The 22,271-nt window shown below is 32.9% G+C and overlaps 1 protein-coding gene across 1 annotated transcript in view; it reads left to right on the plus strand.

Annotated features, from left to right (window-relative positions):
- The window catches only part of DNAH7 (dynein axonemal heavy chain 7), a 280,267-nt gene that overhangs the window by 31,684 nt on the left and 226,312 nt on the right, over positions 1–22,271 (plus strand). Inside the window, exons 6-8 of the mRNA XM_031960292.1 lie at positions 1,164–1,344; positions 2,602–2,677; positions 6,295–6,420. Coding sequence (XP_031816152.1) covers positions 1,164–1,344; positions 2,602–2,677; positions 6,295–6,420 — 383 coding nt within the window. The remainder of the gene's footprint in view (positions 1–1,163; positions 1,345–2,601; positions 2,678–6,294; positions 6,421–22,271) is intronic.

Genomic DNA, 22,271 nt, shown 5'->3' on the forward strand with positions numbered 1-22,271 from the left:
ATGTGTATACATGTAGGTCTATGTATGTGTGTGTATATAAATATATGTATATGTGGATGGTCTGGGTCTGTGGGTGGGTATGAATTGTGTGTGTATGTATCTGTATATGCATACATACACAGATACACACACACACACATATACATCTGTGTTTAGCTATAACCTGCTTAGAGAAGATGGAAGGAATGAAGGGGGAAAGAGAATAAAAGAATAACTTACAAGGAAGCAAAGATGGACATTCATGAATATATTTCTTCTATTATTCTATGTGCTGTCTTGAAAGGGAAACTTATTGCTATGTATTTTGAATCCTCCCTGATGTTCTGCTGGGCACATGGCAAACATGGTGTTTTTAATTTTAATTTTTATTTCCTTTCCTTCTTTTTTTTTAATATTTGTTTTGTTTTCTTATTTTGCATTTAGCTGCATCAAAAAGTAAAAAAGAAACAAGAAATTTAGAAAAATGTATGAAATTAAAAAAGAAAAAAGATCAAGGAAAAGAGAGAATGGCTTATTTGTACAAAAATATTTATAACACCACTTTTAGTGGTGGCAAAGAATTGCCCACCTCTGGAATGCCCAATCTCTGGAAAATGGCTGAATAATTGGTTATGATGGGATACTGTTGTGCTATAAGAAATGGTGGGGGGCAGCTAGACGGTGCAGTAGATCACAGCATCTGAAATCAAGAGGATCTGATTTACAAGTCAAATTTTTTAAAAGTTATCTTAAAAAATGTATTTACATATAACTAGGAAATATTTAATGAAATAAATAAAAATATTTTTAAAATTTACCTTGGAATTTGTATGCTAAAGTGATAGTATCCCACAAACTGATTTTTCATTCATCTTTCTACATTAAATTCAGCTTGTGCTGTGTTAAATACCAGTTCTGCATCTTGTTTTTTTTTTTTTTTTTAAATAGCATAGTTATTGCTTGAGGCAAGCAGTTTTGATTTCTATAGGACTTTAAATTAAAAAAACAAACTTGACAATATTAAGATAAGAAAGAAAATTACATGAATTTTTAAAATCTGTGAACCATATCTTATTTTCTGAAAATTAACTCTTGTTCAGTAAAAATATTTACCCAGTAAGGATGATCCAATTATTTTAGGATAGATAGTGCTAAACTCATCTAGACTCTCTTATCTCTTGTAGCGGTACTACTATTATATCCACCATGGAATTGATACAGAGCATGTAGCTCCAATGGAAGATTCTTGGCTAGAACATGTCTTGGACTTAGTCCCCAAACACCTGAAAGTACTCACTGACAGAATACTTGTACTTTCGGATGAAATGAGAGAAGATTATCTTCTCAGTGTAAAGAAATCCATCGGTAATTTTTTTCATTTTTTACAATTGTTTTATTATTATATTACCAATTGAGTAAAAAGGTGACTAGAATTTGTATGGCATTTTAAAAGAATACTGTAGTAGATAGAGTAGTGGACTTAGTGTCAGAAAGAAGTGATTAAAAATCCTACCTCGACATTTAACATCTCTGTGATTCTGGGAAAAACATTCATTTCATCTCTTTGGAGTTTCAAGCATCTCCCAAAGATCATATTATCATAAGGTCATAGATTGAGAGCTGGAAAGTACTTTAGAGGTCAACAACCTAAACTTCTCATTTTATAGGTAAGGAAACAGAGTCCTAGAGAGGTTAAAGTGATTTTTCCCAGTATCAATCACATAACTTGGTAAGGGTCTAAAGTGGAATTCCAACAGGTCTGTCAATCTTTGTTCCAATACCAAATGTTCCCTGCAGTGAGAAAATCACAATTCCTTTGTGTGTGTGTGTGTGTGTGTGTAATATGTATAGGTGTACATGTATGTGTGTATATCTGTAAACCATTTCTTTTTCTCTGAAAAAATTTTTTTGAAAAATACATATTATCTTCTAAAGTTTAGAGAGTGCAATATGTGAATGAAAGAAGTCCTGATGTAGTCATGGATCTTTGAAGTATTAAAATATTGAAGTCTCAAGTAAATGTCTTCATTAAAGAGCTGCTTTTAAAAACAATTCCATCAGTTTGACACATTTATGAATCTTCTATTCATGTGTGGCATTTCTTACACTGCTTTTAGAAAAATTGTAACTCATGGGCAGATTTCATCAGCACCAGGAAAGCAGAAACAAAAATGAAAAGTTAAACTGATGCTTGGTGGGTATTTGTTTTGGTAATGGATAGGGCATTAGAATTAAAGATATAATTGGGAAAAAAAGCTATTAAATTGTCAAATGATCTTGAGAACCTATTATGAACAACCTATTCCTTTCAAGGAACTCACTATGTAGTTGGTGTAATAAGTACAAACATGAAATATTAAATGACAATAAAAATAACTATTTAAGTGACATCACAACAGAAAATGAATAATGGGGAACTTTCTTTTGAGCTAAAGACCAATATCTGAGTATATAGACTAGATATAGTCTTTATCAATAAATTGATAAAGACTATATTGTTTCCCAATAGAACATTCTTTAAGGTAAATATTTGCTTTTAAAGACCATTTAATTTTCATATTTGTGTTTAAATGCAGTTTGTATGAACAAGGTTGTTTAACAAAATTTCTTGTATTTTTTTAGTTGACTTTGTTTTAAGAGATCCAAGAGAAAAAGAAGAAGACAAAAAGAAAGAAGAGCTTCCTCCCCATCGTTTAGAGTAAGAAAACATACTTCATAAATGTGAATTACATAGAAAATGATGCATGTGGATAGCTATATGGTTATTTATCAAGGGTATTTCTCTTAATGCATTTTTATGTGTATCTCTTGCCCATATAAGGTTGTGTTTAGAGTATATAAGAAATAGTGGGTTTTGAATATGTATTCATATACATTTATAAAAAAGCATTTTAGGATTATAGGATCCAAAATAGTATTACCTTGTCCAATTCCTTCATTTTACAGAGATGAAAACTGAGACCCAGAAAATTGAAATGACTTGCTCATTGATACATAGGTAATAACTCAGAAATGGAATTAAACCCAGCTGTCTGTATTGCTGTGCTCTTTCCACTGTAGTAATTTGCCTCTCAAATAAATCAGTTGTTATGAACTTTGACCCAATCCTTAATAAAAATAACTAACCTTTAGTAATGCATTCCTCAAATAGCATTCATAATTGGAACCAGATTCATTTTTCCAAGTAACTGGCTCAGGGTCTATATAGTTAGTTTTCTTTCATAAAAAAATATACTCTGAATTGTTTTCTGTGATTATAAAAAAATGCCAGAATGAGATTAGGGAAGGCATATTTGAGGAACATTTAAGAAGCTGATGCGATCCAGATGTGTAATTTGATTGGCATCGATAGGAATAACTAGTGATAATAAGTCAAAGTTAAATGTCATTTGAAAAATCCAATAGTGAGAGAGTAAAGAGATAAAATAAGTTTTTAAGTTATGTAAAAAGAAAAAAATAAAGAGAAATGGGGGACCCTTAGAAAGTAAGGAATGATGATTTAGATCAGTGAGCTTCACATTTTATAAGTTATGTTTGCAGGATTGGGAAAAATGACACCTATGTTGCTGCTGTTCCCACATTAGATGGATTGTAACTTTTCTGAAAAATGGATACTTTGTATTAGAAGAGTGTGTGAGTGAGAGAGAAAGAGGGAGGGAGGGAGGGAAGGAGGGAAGGAAGAGGGAAGGAAAGAGGGGAAAGGAATGAGGGAAGAAGGGAGGGAGGGAGGAAGTGAGGAAGGGAGAGGGAGAAGAAGAGGAACAGGGAGAGGGAGAGGGAGAGCTTTTGGGAGTTTGCAGAGGAGTGTTCAGCTGTAGTAGTTGAAAGGTAGATGGAAACAAGCCTCCAGGTTAGGTGAGAATGTAATCCATCTTCCCACCTTCCTATTCAAACCACAATCCCTTTGAAAGTCATGCCATGGTACCCAGTGCCTAGACTACTGATTTAGGTAATAGGACCTGAAAGATGAAGGAATTGATTTTCAAATAAGAATATGAAAGTTAGGCTATGTTAACACAGAGAGAATTTTTACATGAGAAGAAAAATTTAGGGAATTTCCAAATGCAAGCTGCAATAGATCCATGAAAAGAAAGTTTAGAATAAAGGAAATAATTTGATTGTATTTTGAAATGAATAGGAAATCTGAAAAAAATAGTTATGAAGTAGCATAGATGACTGAATTTTTCTTTTTAAATTTTCATAATTCATTATGATGTTTAGGGAAAGGGTTGAGAATTTGGAGAAAATATTAATTTATGGTTAATGTTAGTTTGTGTTATGTATTATATTTAGTTTGATCTAATTAAACACAAATTACATAGTTTTAATTACAAATACATACTTTCAACTAAATGTCAAGATGCTTGTTTCTTCTCCAGATGCTAAATTAACAGAGTAGATAGAGATTACCTTAGAGTTGTACACTAAGACACAAAGCCTATCAACCTGGACCAGGGCCATGTTTCATCAACTGTGACTGCCCCTTTGAATTTGATTGAATACCATCTCTCCATTTTCTTCCATCTAGAGAAATAAGATCTACCTGGTCTCCTGTAAAATTAGAATTGAGACACTGCTCTTGGCACCAAATTTAAAAGGACACATTCTAAGAGAGTAACTTTGATTCCTGTAAATGAAGATGTAATGGCTTAATCACGGCAATTTTCTTACCCCCACCGTGATTAGTTCCTGCTACAATGCACATCCTGGCTGAGCCTCTTCCTATTACATGTCACTTGTACTGTTCTTGGACCTGGGATCCTTCCAGTGACACATTTACTTAGCCCTTTGCACTGAACCAAATGTACTAGAAAGACTTGACACTTTAGAATGACATATCAGTGGCTTATTCTGGAGGGAGGAAGAAAAAAAGAGAGCCAGAGGATCAAGTCTTCTGAACAGATCTTTTCCTGTCTCAGTTTCTTGTCCTTCTAGTTGTAGCCTCCTCCTCCTGCTGCCTTCATAAAAGGCTAGGAGATTTCTGTGAATACATCTATCATTTAGAAGCAAAAACATTTCCCCAAACTGCTTATGGGTTTCAGGTTTATACTGCCCTGTGAGTATTACTTTCAAGCTGTAATATCATAGAATTTCAGAATTAGAAGGTACCTCAGAGGCCATCTAGGACAATCAACATCTGAATAAGAATTCCCTCCACAGTGTCCCCAGTAAGTAGCCTTCATTTGAAGGTGCCCCTTTAAATTAGTAGTCCATTACCTCCTGAAACACTCCATTTTAGTTTTTGGATAATTCTGTTTGGAAATTTATTTTTCCATTGGACTAAAATGATCTCTCTTATTCCCATCCATTGCTCATGGTTATTTACTTAAGTGCCATATAAATCCCACATGAGAGTCCTTCAGACACTTGAAAACAGACATTACCCTAATTCTGCTATTATCTAGATGGGATCTGACTAGTTCAGAGTACAGAAAGGACCATGCAATAATCAGGATAAATGATAAAACCAGTTCACAATTCCTGAACAGTCACCCCACTTGATGCTGATAGGGCAAACTAGAGGGTCACTTCCTGTCTTGTTTGAGCTCGGTGACCACTATTTATCCCGTTGCCACATTTCTGACTATGTCTGCATTCATGTTTTCCTTTGGATACAGTATTTTTACAGCCAGTTATTGCACATTTTACTTGAGAGGGGAAGCTTTTTCTTTGTTCATGCAGTCTAGCCTGAACTTTCACATTGAGCTTCCTGTATTAAGTGAGGTTTTCTCCAAGAATTGCTTCTCTGTTTTTTCCCATTTGATAACCCTCCTCACTGCATTGCAGAGAATGGCAACCACATATTTGCTATGGTCACAGCCAACAGATAAATGTCCTTGTACTCCTTTTTTTAAATTATATAAAAAATGGCAATATATTTTCCATTTTTATTATAAAAAGATAACATTGTATTTGATTTTCCAGTCATTTATATTAAGATCTTACTCATCTTTTAAGCCCTAACTTAAATAAAAATTCTTTAATTAATACTTTAGTGATACACTCTAGCTAAAAGTGATTTTCCTTCCTCAGCATTTTGTCCTCTTATAAATTTAAGCTCTACATCTATATTGTAATTATTTGTGAATCTTTATTATTTTTCTAATAATTGTAAACTTTTGATTTTACTGTTGAATTTTATTTTTCTTTAATCTCATTTAGCTTCTACCCACTGTTGTGCACATGATAAGTGGTTAATATATGTTTAAGTTAAATTGTATTTAAAATGTTATGAAGCCATTGTTCCTGAGAAGAACATTGAATTTTTAAAAATTTTTTCCTTTTGATTTGTAATTATTTTATCTTTGCCTTTAGAATGGAAATTCTGCCAAAACCTTGGAGGAAGACTTTTTTGACAGCTTGCAGTTTTATTAGAGATAATTTAAATGCAATGAACCCTACAATGCTTGCTGTTCTAGATCTGTGGCAGACTTCTTTTAAGTAAGTAATCCTTTTGTTAACTTTGTTAAATAATGCTCTGATGAGAGTAATACTGTTCATCTTTTTGTTAAAGTTAGCCCATTAAATTGTAAATTACTCGACCACAAATGTTATAACATTTTAAGCTTATTTTTTTATTCCATGTCTAGCACAGTATTTGGCATGTGATATAAATTTAATAATTTTTTAATTTAAAATTTTGTTCACAGCATACACTGTGATCAGTATGATTGTCCTAGAAGGAAAAGTAGCATTTCTTTCAATAGTGCATCACAAGATGCCCTTTAAGTATTACTATATTACTTAATTTTTACAAAAAGAATATTTATAGAGATCTTGCAAGAATAGAAGAACAAACATATCTCCTTGAGCTTAGGCATCTTCTCCGTCCCATCTTGATCCCTGGGGAGAATAAGGTAAAATTTAAAGTAGTTGCCACAAATTATTTATCTCATAAACTTCATTTCCAAATTTGTCATCACCATTGGATGAATTGCTTCCTTGTTGTTGGACTTGATATTAGTTGGATCAAACAGGTTGCACCTTACTGAACGTGGCTGCAGACAGAGAAAGACCTCTGTTCTTCTAAACTTTTCAACTTTATAAGGCCTTTAAGAAGATATTGGATGGAGGGGTAGCTAGGTGCTACAGTGGATAGAGCAGTAGACCTGGAGTCAGGAGGACCTGAATTCAAATTTGGACTTAGACACTTACTAGTAGTATTACTTTTGTCAAGCCATTTAATCCCAATTGCCTTTAAAAAAAAAAAAAAAGGAGCATATAAATAATTATATCAGGTACTGGTAGATTCCCTTCCTTCTCACTTTTTTCTGTTTTTCCTCTTTAGTTTCTTGACTTTCTGTTCTTCCATTTTATTATATTGACTTGATCTATCCACAAACAATTAATGTTTTCTCCAATTTTTTAGGTCTATATTTCTGCAAAGAATATTTTATAGTTGGACTATATAATCCCTTGGTAGATACATTTCCACATATTTTATATCTTCTATAGTAATTTTAAATGGAATTTCTCTTTCCAGCTCTTCCTACTGGATTTTGTTGGTCAATTTTAAGAATGCTGATTATCCACCTGGATTTCTTTTGTCTTATAATTTTGCTGAAGTTCATAATTTCACTTAATTTTAGTTGACTATTTGAAGTTCTCTATGTACACCATAAATACGTCTTCAGCTTGCTTCTTTTCTTTGCAATGTTACGTAGTATGGTGATAATGGGCATCCTTCCTTTAGGAAATTCTCTATTTTTTCTCCATTACATATAATGTAGGATACAGGCAAATATCATTAACTGTATTACTTTAAAAATATTATTAATCAAGTAAGGTATCATATCTAAGCATTAAAAAATGACAGAATTTTAACATCTATACTGCCAAACTTAAACACAACATATGCCTTCTATTGTTTTATTAATTCTGTACATTTTTTGGTATGGCATTGTAGTGAATTGAAAGATTAAGCATTTTATGCAGTATTATTTGTTTAATATTTTTTAATTTTTGTAATAAAACCTCATGCAACCTTCATAAAACTTAATCATGCAGAATTATGGTCAGAATTAGGATGACTTTTATATAAGTATTTACTTCTAAAAACATCACTGGGAAATTTAAGAGATCTCAAAGAACAAATTATCTATAGCAATTTTAATAAGAAAGCTGGTTAAGAAAGATCCTTTTTCTTTATTTCAGTAGCAGATTCAAATGAGGCCAAAAGGGACATGAAGAAAATTGACTATTGACTGAGGATATTCCTAAATATTCTACTGCTGCCCTTGATTAGGATGTTCTGTCTCCTTTTAGAGATTCAGATTTTTCAAATATGAGAGTAATAATTCAGAGATTGAATTGAATTGCTTTTTCAGTGCAGCCATTTCAGTATTAAAACAAATTCATTCAATGTCTTTTTTTTTAATCACTCAAAAAAAAAGACAAGAAAAGTATGAACTAAATTCTCATAATTTAGTCTTTTATCCTAATCTTTTTTTTTTTTTTAGCCTTGTTATCTAATAGTCACAGATAGGACTAATGGGATAATATGAAATAACTTTAGTAAAATGTTTTGTAAACCCTACATTTCCATGTAAATACCACATGCCCAAGTGGATTTTAATTGAGTAACAATCACTATCATTGTCCAAAGATGATAATTTTTGACAGTTCCTCAGGCCAATTGAATACTGACATTTTAGTAATTGAGATAAAAGACATTTAATTTGTCTTTCTTTGAAAGATAGATCTAATAATCTTACTACTGACTCAAGAAGATCAATCTTATGATTGATCAAGGAGATCAAGAATTCACAGTATTTTGTGATGGCATACCTTAAGTTATCTTGATGAAGTTAGAGAGCAAATTGTCCTATATATTTTATAAAGAGAAATTAGATCCTCTTAAAAGTTTTTTTTAAGTTGGTTCCATCACTAAAAATATTTTGATGATTAAAGAATGATTTTAGAGTTCTCTGAATTGGAATCTTTCTCTGGACAGATTACCTTTTTATATATTTTGTGTACAGGTAAGTGATTCGTTGAATAGAGCTCTAGAGCTGACATCAGGAAGATCTGAGTTTAGATCCAGCCTCGGATACTTGCTAACTATGTGATACTGGGCAAATCATTTAAACTCTCTTTGTCTTAATTCACTGGAGAAAAAATAGTGAAGTATGCTCATATCTTTGCCAAGCAAACCTCATTAATAGCTAATGAGCTGTATATGACTGAAGGACTGAACAACAAATGGATGTATATGTTTTTTCCCCTCATATAGGTAAGCTTCTTGAAGGCAGGATCTAGTTAATTGTCTGTTTCCCTTTCACTTACAGTCTTTATACTTTTCTATTGTGTGTTTGCCATGATCTTGCTCCAATCTTGTGTGTCTTTGATATCTTCTTTCCATATATGGATCTCCTCTTTCCAAAACAAGTAAACTATAGCAAAATTTTTTCCTTGACCCTGCATAATCCTTCAGGATACTGTACTATTAATTTCCTCCTTTTAATTGTTGAACAAAACTAGCCAACTTTCCAACAATTAGATCTGCTCAGAATTGGAATGGGTTGCTAAGAAAGATGCTGTGTTCTCCCTCTTTAGTAGTCATCAGGCAGAGGCTATATACATGAATTATTGAGTGTACTTTATAGGAGACTTTTTTTCATTGATGGTTTGGGATAGCTGTTACAGTCCTTCGTAACTCAAATCCTGTGATTTGATTCTGTGATTCAAGTTATAAAACAAGAAGAGTTTGTAATAGGATACATAGGATATAATGGAAGTCAGTCTGTTATCCTGCTGAATCAGCACAATAGATCTTGAATCTCACCTTCTTATTTTCTTGGGTGTTCCTTAATTGCAAGATATTCATGATGAGGTTCATAATATTTCCATATTAGTGAGTTGGCTCAAACCTTTCTGAGACAGATGGGTTTTTATAATCTTTCTGGAGCTAGCTAGAAAAGTATTTTCATTGTTGATTTCTTTCATAGAAACTAATTCCCAAAGGGTGAACCTTAAATACTACTGTAGGTTTTATAATTGTTGCAGAACAAAATCCTCCCAAGCTTTGCCTTGAACAAGGAACTTGCCAAAAGTCAGGGTTAGGAAGGCTGGAGCTGAGGGAAGCCGATTCTTAAGAAGCAGAAATTTAAGCAGAAAAGAAAAAATTAAATATATATCATATGTTTACCATGAAAAAAGCTATATGATCATGGAATAGTACATTTAGAGCTGGAAAACAGGCTTCATTAGCTATCTATTTTATCTCCTGCATTTTACAATTGAGGAAACTGAGACCTAGAGAAGTTAAGTAACTTGTCTAAGATCATTTGGGTAACATATGACAGATCTGGGAAGGTAAATGGAGTTAATATAGAAAATTTTGCCACATGAGCTGGTTCACAGGCCACTAACCTAAAATATTTGTAAGAATGATATATGTATGAATCAAAGATGTCCTTGATGAAAATGAGGAGGGAATGTCAGGCTTTCACAAATGACATCCGTAGCAGACATTATCTTCAGAATCACAAAGACACTGAAAAGTATAGAGAATATACAGTCCTCTTACTGACTGATTTCAAACAGTCATTTCATTCATTAAGAAAAAATTAAATGCTCTCCTCCAAAAAGATGTCTCTTCCAGATATGCTGATTCCTTGAAACAGGGATAATTGTTTAAAAAGGGAGCCAAAATGGCAGAGTAAGTAATGAATCATTGTAACTCCCCCAGGCAACCAGAAAATAGCATCACAAGATAGGGCTCAGAGCAATGAAACCAGAAAGAAAATGTAGTGAAACAATCTATTAGTTCAGGAAACTTGCAGGATTGGCAGGAAAGGTCTGCCTCACTTGAGTAAGGGTAAGTGCAGTCCAGGACAGGAAGCTTCCCAGAAAGCCAGCAGTAAGTTTCATCATTTGCAAATCAGCAGGAAATCCTGAGCCCCAGGGTGGTAAAGTGGGCAAATGCCAACACCCAGTCTGCTACATACCTTGGTATAGTGAGGGGACCAGGGAATTTAAGCTTGGTGAGCCACCATGGACTTTGGTATAGCCTTGTAGGGGGCAGGCATCCTCCTGCAGTGGGATCTCTGTGTGTTTTGGGAAGATATCAGGTAAGCAGGTGTCAGTAGCCAGACCTCCCTGTGCTTCTATTGTACCCTGGGTGGGCAGGCATCCTCCAGGGGCTGGATCATCACTCAGAACCAGGTGAGTTCCAGACTTTCTAGAGAAACTCCAATTGCCTCTTATCCCACCCTCTCAGGACACCACCAAACATGAAGGTCCTCCTTGGGCCTCAGGGCAACATCAGTACAACACCAGGTAAGCAGCCAGAATCTATAGCCAGACAAAGGAAACCTGAGACAGTATTCTTCCCATCCTGGAAGTAGAGTTCAAATTTAAAAGAAAGGAAAACCCTTCCTCATCCCCCCAAAAAGGAGCAAAAAAAGAATCTAAGCATAGAAAGTTGTTAAAGTAACAGAGATGATCAAGACACAAACCCAGAAAAAGACAATGATGTTAAAACACCTATGGACAAAACCCTATAGAATGGGAAGTGGTCTCAAGCCCATGCAACTCATAGAAGTCCAAACTCATAGAAGAGCTCAAAAAGTTGCTTAAAAATCATATAAGAGATATAGAAGAAGAATTGGAAAAAGAAATGAGTGGTGCACGAAAATTATGAAAAAAGAGTTGACAGCTTGGAAAATTGCTTAAAAAGTAGAAATGGACAAATTGAAAAAGAGCTACAAAAATCCCTTGAAGAAAAAGACTCCTTAAAGAGTATAGTCAGCCAAATAGAAAGGAAAGTACAAAAGATAATTGAGGAAAACGACACCTTAAAAGTTAGAATTGGGCAAGTGGAAGCTTGCCAGTAATGTCTATGAGACATTAAGAATCAAATTTGAAGGAATGGAAAAAATGAAGAAAATGTAAATACCTCATGGGCAAAATAATTGATTTGGGAAATAGATGTAGAGAGAGAATAAAAAAATCATTGGACTACTTGAAAGCTATAATCAAAAGGAGAACTTGGATCTCATCTTTCAAGAAATTATCAAAGAAAATGTCCTAGAACCAATGGGTAAATTAGGCATTGAAAATAATTCATCTACCATCTCAGAAAACAGATCCCAAAATAAAAATTCCAAGTAATGTTATAACCAAATTTCAGAACTATCAAGTCAAAGAAAAAATACAAGGGGTTGGAAAGTAACAACTCAAATATGAGAGAGTCACAATCAGGATTACACAGGACCTGGCAGCTGCAATATTAAAGAATCAGAGTTCACAGAATATGATATTTCATAAGGCAAAGGATTGAGGATTACAACCAAGATTAAGCATAATACATCAAGGGGGAAAAGATCATTCAATAAAATAGAAGAATTTCAAGATTTCATAAGGAGAAGGATTAAACTCAAAATTTGACCTCCGATATCAAGACCCAAGAGAAATATAAACAAGTAAAAAGGAAAGAGGAGTACACTGGGTGCAGAAGGAAGGAAGAGGTAGCAAGGTGAAAATTATTCCATATGAAGATTGGATTTCACTTTCTTTCACTATTACAGTGGAGGGGGAAAAGGCAAGGTGGGGATGAGTATTGCTTGAATGTTACTCTTCTCAGTGTTCATTCAAAGAGGAAATGATATGCACCATCAGTAGTATATAGAAATCTGTCTTACCTAACAAGAAAGTAAGGGGAAGAGTCTAAGAGGCCTAGGGACAGACAGAAAGGAGGGAAGATGTGTGGGTGATCAGCATTGCTTGCACTTTACCTTCATCAATATTGGCTCAGAAATGGAATGATATACACAATCAATTGAATATAGAAATTTATTTTCCAAGACAGGAAAGTAGGAAGGAAGAAGATTAGCAAAGGTGGAAGAGGTTAGATGGAGTAGTGGGTGGTACTGGTGATAGGGAATTGACAGGAGGAAAGATCAGGGAAGTTGGTAGATGAGGCAAAACATTGTCAAGGAAGAAAAGATTGGCAAACGAGGAAATAAATTGGAGGGAAATACTGACTTAGTAATTGTGACTATGAATGTAAATCAAATGACATCTTCAATAAAAAAGAAATGGATAACAAAGTGAATTAAAAATCAGAATGCTACAGTATGCTGTTTCCAAGCATTTGAGGCAGAGAACACACATGAGTAAAGTTAAGGGGCTGGGTTAGAATCTAGTATGCTGTAGCTGAAGAAGAAAAAAAAAGCAAAAATAATAATCCTGATTTCAGGCAAAGCAAAAGCTACAGTAAACCTAAATAAGAAAGATAAGAAAGGAAATTATATCTTGCTAAAAGTTATCCACATTCTTAAAGGGAGCCCAAAGTTGATGACTAAACAAGATAGAAAGCATTATGAAAAGTAAAACAAATAATTTTGATTATATAAAACAAGTTTTTACACAAAACCAATGTAGTTAAGATTAGAAGGAAAGCAGAAAATTGGGAAACAATTATTTTATTTTAAAGCCTAATTTCACAAATATAGAGAGAACTATGTCAAATTTATAAGACTACAAGCCATCCCCCAATTAATAAATGGCCAAAGGACATGAAGAGGCAGTTTTCAGATGAAGAAATCAAAGCTATCTATGGGCAGATGAAGTATTCTAAATTATTTTTGATTATAGAAATGCAAATTAAACCCAACTCTAACCAAATTGGCTAATAGTGCCAAAAAAAAGGAAAATGATAAATCTTGGAATGTGGGAAAATAGTGCACTATTTGTGACTTTATGAGCTGATTCAACTATTCTGAAGAGCAATTTGGAACTATACTAAAAGTAAGCATAGTCTTTGATCCAGCAATATCACTACTAGATCTGTATTCTAAATATTATAGAATACCATTAAAAAAGGGAAAAGAACCCACATGAGCAAAAATGTTTTTAGAAGCCCTTTTCATTTGGCAAAATATTAGAAATTGGGGGGATGCCCATCAATTGGGGAATGATGAAAATGGCTGAACAAGCTGTGGTATATGAATATAATGGAATATTATTGTGCAATTAAAATGATGAACAAGAAGACTTCAGAAAAATCTAGAAAGATTTGTATGAATTGATATAAAGCGAAATGAGTAGAACCAGGAATATATTATTCTCAGCATCAGCAACATTGTGTCATAATCAACCATGAATTACTCTGCTCTTCTCAACAACACAAATATCCAAGACAAGTACAAAGTAAGTATTCAGGGAAAAAAATACTATCTGCATCCAAATAAAAAGAACTGATGAAATTTTAATGCTGATTGAAACATATATTTTTCATTTATTTTATTCTTTTGTGTGTGTGTGTGTGTATGTGCGTGTGCCTTTTTGAGTTTCTTCTTTCACAATTGTGACTAATATGGAAATATGTTTTACAGATTAGCTGAGTCATAATTCATATCAAATCACCTATCATTTTAGGAAGAGGGGAGGGGAGAGAGAAGGGAGAAAAATTTGGTACTCAAAATCTTATAAAAATGAATGCTAGACAGCTCCCACAAATTGGGGATTGATAGAATAAATTATGATATGTGATTATGATGGAATATTATTACTCTATGCAAAATGATGAGCGGGATGCTCTCAGATAAAACTGAAAAGATCTCCTTGAACTCAAGCAAAATGAAATGTACTGTCTACAAAGTAATAGCAATGTTGTATTGCTGGGAATAACTTTGCTATTCTCAGCAAAATAATGATCCAAGACTACTATGAAGGACTTATGATGAAAAATACTATCCATTGCCCATCAGTTGGAGAATGGCTGAATAAATTGTGGTATATGAATATTATGGAATATTATTGTTCTGTAAGAAATGACCAACAGGATGATTTCAGAAAGGCCTGGAGAGACTTACACGAACTGATGCTGAGTGAAATGAGCAGGACCAGGAGATCATTATATACTTCAACAACAATACTATATGATGACCAGTTCTGATGGACCTGGCCATCCTCAGCAACAAGATCAACCAAATCATTTCCAATGGAGCAGTAATGAACTGAACCAGCTATGCCCAGAGAAAGAACTCTGATGACTAAAAACCATTACATTGAACTCCCAATCCTTATATTTATGCCCACCTGCATTTTTGATTTCCTTCACAAGCTAATTGTACAATATTTCAGAGTCTGATTCTTTTTGTACAGCAAAATAATGGTTTGGTCATGTATACTTATTGTGTATCTAATTTATATTTTAATATATTTAACATCTACTGGTCATCCTGCCATCTGGGGGAGGGGATGGGGGGTAAGAGGTGAAAAATTGGAACAAGAGGTTTGGCAATTGTTAATGCTGTAAAGTTACCCATGCATATAACCTGTAAATAAAAGGCTATTAAATAAAAAAAAAATACTATCCATAATCAGAGAATTGACTGTGTCTGAATACAGATTGAAGAATACTTGTTTTTTATGAAAATTTGTGTAATTTCACAAGTGCCTTCTTAATGGGGAGGAATGGTTAGGAAGGGAGAGATTCTGGATCTCAAAGTTTTAAAAATTAATGTAAAATAAAGCCTTCAGATTTATAATGAAAAAATGCTATCTATACCCAGAGAAAAAACCTTTTGTTTCTGAATACAAATCAAAGCATACTCTTTTTAAACTTTATTTTTCTTGAGGGTTATTTTTGTGGGAGAGGAAAATCTGTTTTCTTTCACAACTTTTGTAGAAATGTTTTGCATAACTTTACAAGTGCCTTCTCAATGTGGATGGGAGCATGAAGGGAGGGAGAGAATCTGTAACTCAAATTTTTTTTTAAATGTAAAAAATGTTTTACATGAAACTGGGAAAAATAAAATATTTTAAATGAAGGCTTAAAATTGTCTTTACATATTATTTGGAAAAATAATATTTAAAAAAGCAAATTAATATCAAGCAAAAAATATTCAAGTGACTTCCCCATCCTTTAGATACCTCAGAGAGTCCCTGGCATAGACCACTATCCATCTACTTGTCTACAATTACATCCTCTCAGTTTTCAATTCTTTGCCATTACAAAAAAGAGCTACTATAAATATTTTTGTACATAGAAGTCTTTTCCTTTTTTTAAAAGGACAAGTACAATTTTAGAGTCCTTTGGGCAAATTGTTCTTCAGAATGGTTAGGCAATTTGCAACTGCATCAACAATTCATTAGTAGATATATTTCTTTCATCCCCTGTAGCATGTGTCATTTCTAAGAAGTATGAAGTGGTGTCTCAAGAGTTGTTTTGATTTACATTTTTCTACTCAATAGTAATTTAGAACATTTTTTTCATGTAACTATAGATAGCTTTGATTTCTTTTTGTGAAAACTGCCTGTTTATATCCCTTGAACATTTATGGGGAATGACTCTTATTTTTATAAATTTGATTCAGTTCCTAATATATTTAAGAAATTAGGCTTTTATCAGAGAAACTTACTGTAAATTTTTTTATTACTTTATCATCTATAACACCTTTTAGGAAACTTAATTTTGTTGATTATCTCTTTTTACTTTTGTTTTGTCTAAGATCATGATTATTATCCCTGCCTTTTTTACTTCAGCTAAAGCATTTTAGATTCTGTTCTAGCCCTTAATTTTAACTGTGTGTCCTTTCTGTTTCAAATCTATCTCTTGTAAATAACATATTGGATGCTGGTTTCTAAATCCATTCTGCTATACACTTCTGTTTTATAAGAGCTCACATCATTTACATTCATCATTATGATTACTAATTGCATTTACCTCTGTTCTATTTCTTCTCTTTCTCCTCTTCCTCTTCCCCCTCCTCCTCCTTCTTCTCCTCTTCTCCTCCTCCCCCTCCCCTTTTTCCTCTTCCTTCTCCTCCTCCTCCTCTTCCCCCTGCCCCTCCTCCTCTTCTCCTCCTCCTCCTCTTTCTTTTCCTGGTCCTCCTTCTTTCTCAATCTTTCTTATCCTTCCTCAAAAGTCTGTTTTACTTATGACCACTGCCACAAATTATTTAGTCATTTTTCAATTGGTGTCTAATTATTATACAAAGAGGATTAATATGAACATTTTAGAATGTATACGTTTTCATTTTTTTCACCATCGTGAAAAGCAGATTTGAATAATGGTATTCTTGAGTAAAAACATATACACAGTTTTGTAATTCTTTGAGCATAATTCCAAATTGTTCTCCAAAATGGTTGGATCATTTCACAATTCCACTAACACTGTGTTAATGTCTCAGGTTTTCCACTTTCTCTCCAGCATTTGTCATTTTCTTTTTTTTTTAAATCATTTTTACCAATCTGATAGGTGTAAGGTGGTATCTCAGAATTGTTTTTATGTGAATTTCTCTAATTAAAAATGCATTAGAGAGGGGAGAAGATTCTGGGAAGATGATGGAGTAGGTCAGTAAATCTCAAGCTTTCCCAGATTTCCCCCACAAACAGAACAAATTTGTACCTTATGGTGAACATAGACTGGTGAAAAATCAAGAAGACTTGGGGCAGAACAGGAATCATACTGGTACAACCCAAGAAGATCCAAAGAAAGATCCTAGCCTTAGGATTAACCAGTGTGAAGTGAAAACACTCCAGACTAGCTCCACAGAAACACCAAGTGGGGACCCTTGTGGCAAGCTGGTTTTAACAGGAGCCTCAGCAGGAACCAAAGAAATTTTCACCTTCCAGACTGTGTGTAAAGTCAGAGGTCTGAGACTAGGAAAACTGAAGGAACATCCATTGGTTGGGAAGCCAGGCCCAGCTGTGTTGTAGAGATGTGGCTCTGGATGAGAAAGGACCAGTACTATGAGTGAAGAAGCAGTGGGGCAGGGATGCTGCTGGCTGCAGGTAGTTATAGGAGGATGAAGCCCTGGGTTTGTGGTTCAGGCCAGAAGGGAAAGCTGAAGTGAAGTTAGAGGCTGCATCCATTCACCCCATGATTAGAAGTGCTTACACTAATACTTCTCAATTAGAAAAATGAATCAGCAAAGAGGAAAGAACAAACCATAGAAACTTCAAGTGGGAACAGGAAAGACCAGAGTTAATCTTCAGAGGATGAAACTTAAGTAAAAAAAAAAAATAGCTTCTACCCCCAAAGAGTGACATTAAATGGCTCCTTGCCCAGACAGAATTTACAGAACTCAAAAAAGAATTTTAAAATGAGAGACATTGAGAAAAAACTAAAAATAAAAACTATCCAAAAAACAAGATTATGAAAAAATAGTTAACCAACTAGAAAAGGAGATAGAGTCTTAAAGACAAAAATAACTTAAAAAATTAGAATTGGACAAAGGGAAGCCAGGGAAACTATAAGAGACCAAAAAGTTACAAAACAATATAAAGAATGAGAATATAGAACAGAATGTGAAACATTAAAAAGAAACAGCTCTGAAGAACAGATCAAGAAGAGAAAATAGAATAATTTAACTACCTGAAAGTTGTGACCAAAAAAAGAACCTTGACACAAAATGCAAGAAGTAATATAAGAAAATTGTCCTGGAGTAATAGAACATGCAGAGAAAGTAGAAATAGAAAAAAATCCACTTATCACCATCTCAAAGGAATCCTTTGTGGAAAACACATAGGAATTTAATTGCCAAATTTTGAAATCCCTATATCAAAAAGAGAAAAGACAAGAAATAAGAAAAAACAATTCGAATATGCTGGAGCTATATTTAGAATTATACAGGACTTATCAGCCACAATAAAAAATTGCATGTCCTGGAATTATATTTAATTGGCAATCAAAAGAACTAGACCTGCAATCAAAAAATAACACATCACATCTTGCAAAATTATAATATTGAAAGAAGAAAAGGACATTCAACAAACTTTAAGATTTTTAGGACTTTCAACCAAAACCAAACTCAATAGAAAATTTCACATGTAAGAGCCAATATTAAAGATTAATTTCAAGTAACTTGACATGGACAAATTACTTTTTACATGGAAATGTATACTATATATTTAAGATTAACATCAGCAACTGGGTAGCTCAAAAGAAAGATTAGGGCAGAGTTTAGTATGATCTGATTCTAAAAAGAAAAACTTTAGAAAAAGGTGAAAATAGCAATTATGTTATACAAATGAATTACACAGGAAGAATAGACACAGAGGCATTAGTAGGGGTAGCAGGGGAGGACTGTGGTTCTGAAAACCTAGTCACATCAGGAATGAGTTGAATAGGCAATATTGCATATATACCATGAAGGAGATAGCACCCTCTAAAATCTATAAGAGGGAAGGATAGGCAGAGGCAGGGAGCAAAAGGTAAGGGAAGAAAATGAGGGGTCCATGGGTGGGGGGAAATAAAGTAGTAGAAGACAAATTAAGGAGTAGAATTAAGGAATAGGAAAGAAGAGATAAGTCAAACAATGATTCAACCAAGAGAGAAATCTACATTATGTCAACCATACTAATATTTTAGATGCATGTTTACATATGGGTAAATGTATGTGTATGTATACACACACATATATATCTGAGTATATGTAGATATATAAGCATGTTGCTCTATGTGTTTATACATATATGTTTATAGATATATGTATATGTGAGTGGGTCCGTGGATGGACATGAATGTATGTATATATATATATATATATATATATATATATATGTGTGTGTGTGTGTGTGTGTGTGTGTGTGTGTATTGTGTGGGGGAGGTGGATGTATGAGTGTGTATATTTTATACATATTCTGCTTGGGAAAGGTGGAGGAAATTTTAAATGGGGGAAACTAAATTGTGAGCTAGCTCCCTGGAGACCTCAGGATCAGCCAGAATCAGGATAAGCAAAAGTCCTTGGTCTTTAGGGGGAGAAGTGAAGGAGATGGGCAAAACTGCCACAAGCTCTCTACCAACCTCCCTTCTCTTGGTCCTGCTGCAATGTGAGTCTGGCTTGTCTCACTCCACCCTCTTATCTCTCCTAGAATATCTATATATACCAAAAGATCGAGCCAGCATGAATAGTGAGAAGGGCCATTTTTCCAAATACATGCTAATAGAATCATTGTCCAATAGGTAATTAGCTTTAAGTGCTCGATTGTCTGATTCAAGCACACCTTTTAAGAGTTTCAGCCCTTTACAGGAAACAGAAAAAAGTTTAAAAAAAAAAAAAAGTATGCAACAGAGAACAAAAGAATAACTTGCAAGGAAGCAAAGATGGACATTCATGAATATTATTTATTTATTTTTCTTTTAATATTTTCTTTTACTATTATATATCCTTTCTTGAACTGGTAATTTATTGTTATAAATTTGAATCCTCACTGATGTTCTGCTAGACACTTGATAATGTTCTGTTCTGTTTTCTTTTTTCTATTCTATTTTTAATAAAATAACAATGCATTAGAGCATTTTTTTCATTCAACTATATATAATTTAATTTCTCCTCCAAAAACTTCCTTTTTTATATTCTTTGACTATTTATCAATTAAGGATTGACTTATGCTTTTAAATTTGACTGAATTCTCTATATATTTGAAAATGAAGCCTTTCTCTGAGAAACTGGCTATAAAATCTCCCATATTCCTGTTCAATATTCTGCTTTCCTTTTAATGTTGGCTACCTTAGTTTTATTTGTGCAAAACTTTTTAAATTTAATGTATTCAAAATTAATCATTTTATATCCCACAATGTTCTCTAACTCTTGCTTATTAATAAATATTTCTCTTATCCATAAATCTGGTAAATAATGTTTTCAGTGATTCTTTAATTTATACTTACATCCATTACAGATAATGCTTGCTGATGGTTTTAGGTAGATGATTCTTATCATTTTAAGGGAAAAAAAAACTATTTATACCCATGCTTTCAAGTGTTTGTTTTTTTGTTTTTTAAATAGGAATGAATGTTACATTTTGGCAAAAGCTTTTCTACATCTGTTGATGCAGAATCTGTAACACATTGCTGTAATCTCTTCACTTGTTTTTTATTTGGATTTTTTGCAGCAATATTCATTAGAAAAATTATTCTGTAATTTTCTTTCTCAATTTTGGCTCTTCCCATTTTAGATATCAGCATCATATTTGTTTCATAAAAGGAGTTTGGTAGTATGTAGTATTCAAAATAACTTATTTAATATTGGACTTAATCTTTTTTAAATGTTTGTTGGAATTCACTTGTAAATCATCTGGCTCTGATGCTTTTTTTCTTACGGAGTTCATTTATGGCCTGTTTAATTTTTTTTCTAAAATTGGTTTATTTAGATATCCAATTTCCTCTTCATTCTGTGCAATTTATGTTTGTTAAGTATTTTTCCATTTCACTTAGGTTTTTATGGTTTTTGACAAATAATTGGACAGAATACTAATAATTGCTTCAATTTCATCTTCATTAATAGTGTATTTAACCTTTTCATTTTTGATACTTAAATATTCATGTTAACCAATGGTTTAGTTTATTCCCCCCCCCATAAAATAAGCTTGTAATTTTATTCATTAATTTGATAGTTTTCTTAATCACAATTTTATTAACCTTATGATTTTCAGGATTTCCAATTTGGTATTTATTTGGGGATTTTTAATTTGTTCTTTTTCTAATTTTTTTTAGTTGTATAAACAATTTTTTGATTTGCTCTTTCTCTGTTTTATTGATATAAAAATTTAAAGACTTAAAATTTCCTTTATTGCTTTTGATGCATCTCATGTGTTTTGATATGTTGTCTCATTATTATTTTATAAACCTATTTATTGTTTCTATTATTTATTTTTTTGACCCACTCATTTTAAAGATTAATTCATTTTTCAATTACTTTTTAATTTGTGTTTCCATAGTCCTTTATTAAATGTAATTTTTATTACATTGTAATCTGAGAATAATGCATTTATCATTTCTATTTTTTGCACTTGACTATAAGATTTTTATGTTCAAATATATGATCAGTTTTGTGTATGTACAATGCATAAAGTATTGCATTGACAAAAAAGTATTTTTTATTTCTCTTTCCATTCAGTTCTTTCCAAAAGTCTGTCATTCTAGTTTATCCAAGATTTTAAATGCCTTCTTGACTTCTTTCTTACTTATTTTTGATTAGATTTGTCTTCTTTTGATGGGGAGAAGTTAAAGTTCCTCACTAGTATGGTTTTATTGTCTATTTCCCCTTGTAATTAATTTATATTTTAATTTATATATTTAGATGCTTTAGAGCCTGGTGCATATATGTTTAATATTGACATTACTTCATGTTCTGTGATAACTTTTAATATAATATAGTTTATTTGCTTATCTCTTTTAATTAAATCTATTTTAGCTTCAGTACTTTTGTGCTTTCTTTTCTAAGATGTTAGTTCTTTTTTCATAATTTTGTTGTATCATTCTCATTTCTTTTCCCAGTTTTTTTCTTTTACTACTCTTTTTTTTTCTTTAATTCTTTCAGGAATTCTTCTTGGGTCCA

The sequence above is a fragment of the Sarcophilus harrisii genome, chromosome 3, assembly GCF_902635505.1.
Source record: "Sarcophilus harrisii chromosome 3, mSarHar1.11, whole genome shotgun sequence".
NCBI lineage: Eukaryota > Metazoa > Chordata > Mammalia > Dasyuromorphia > Dasyuridae > Sarcophilus > Sarcophilus harrisii.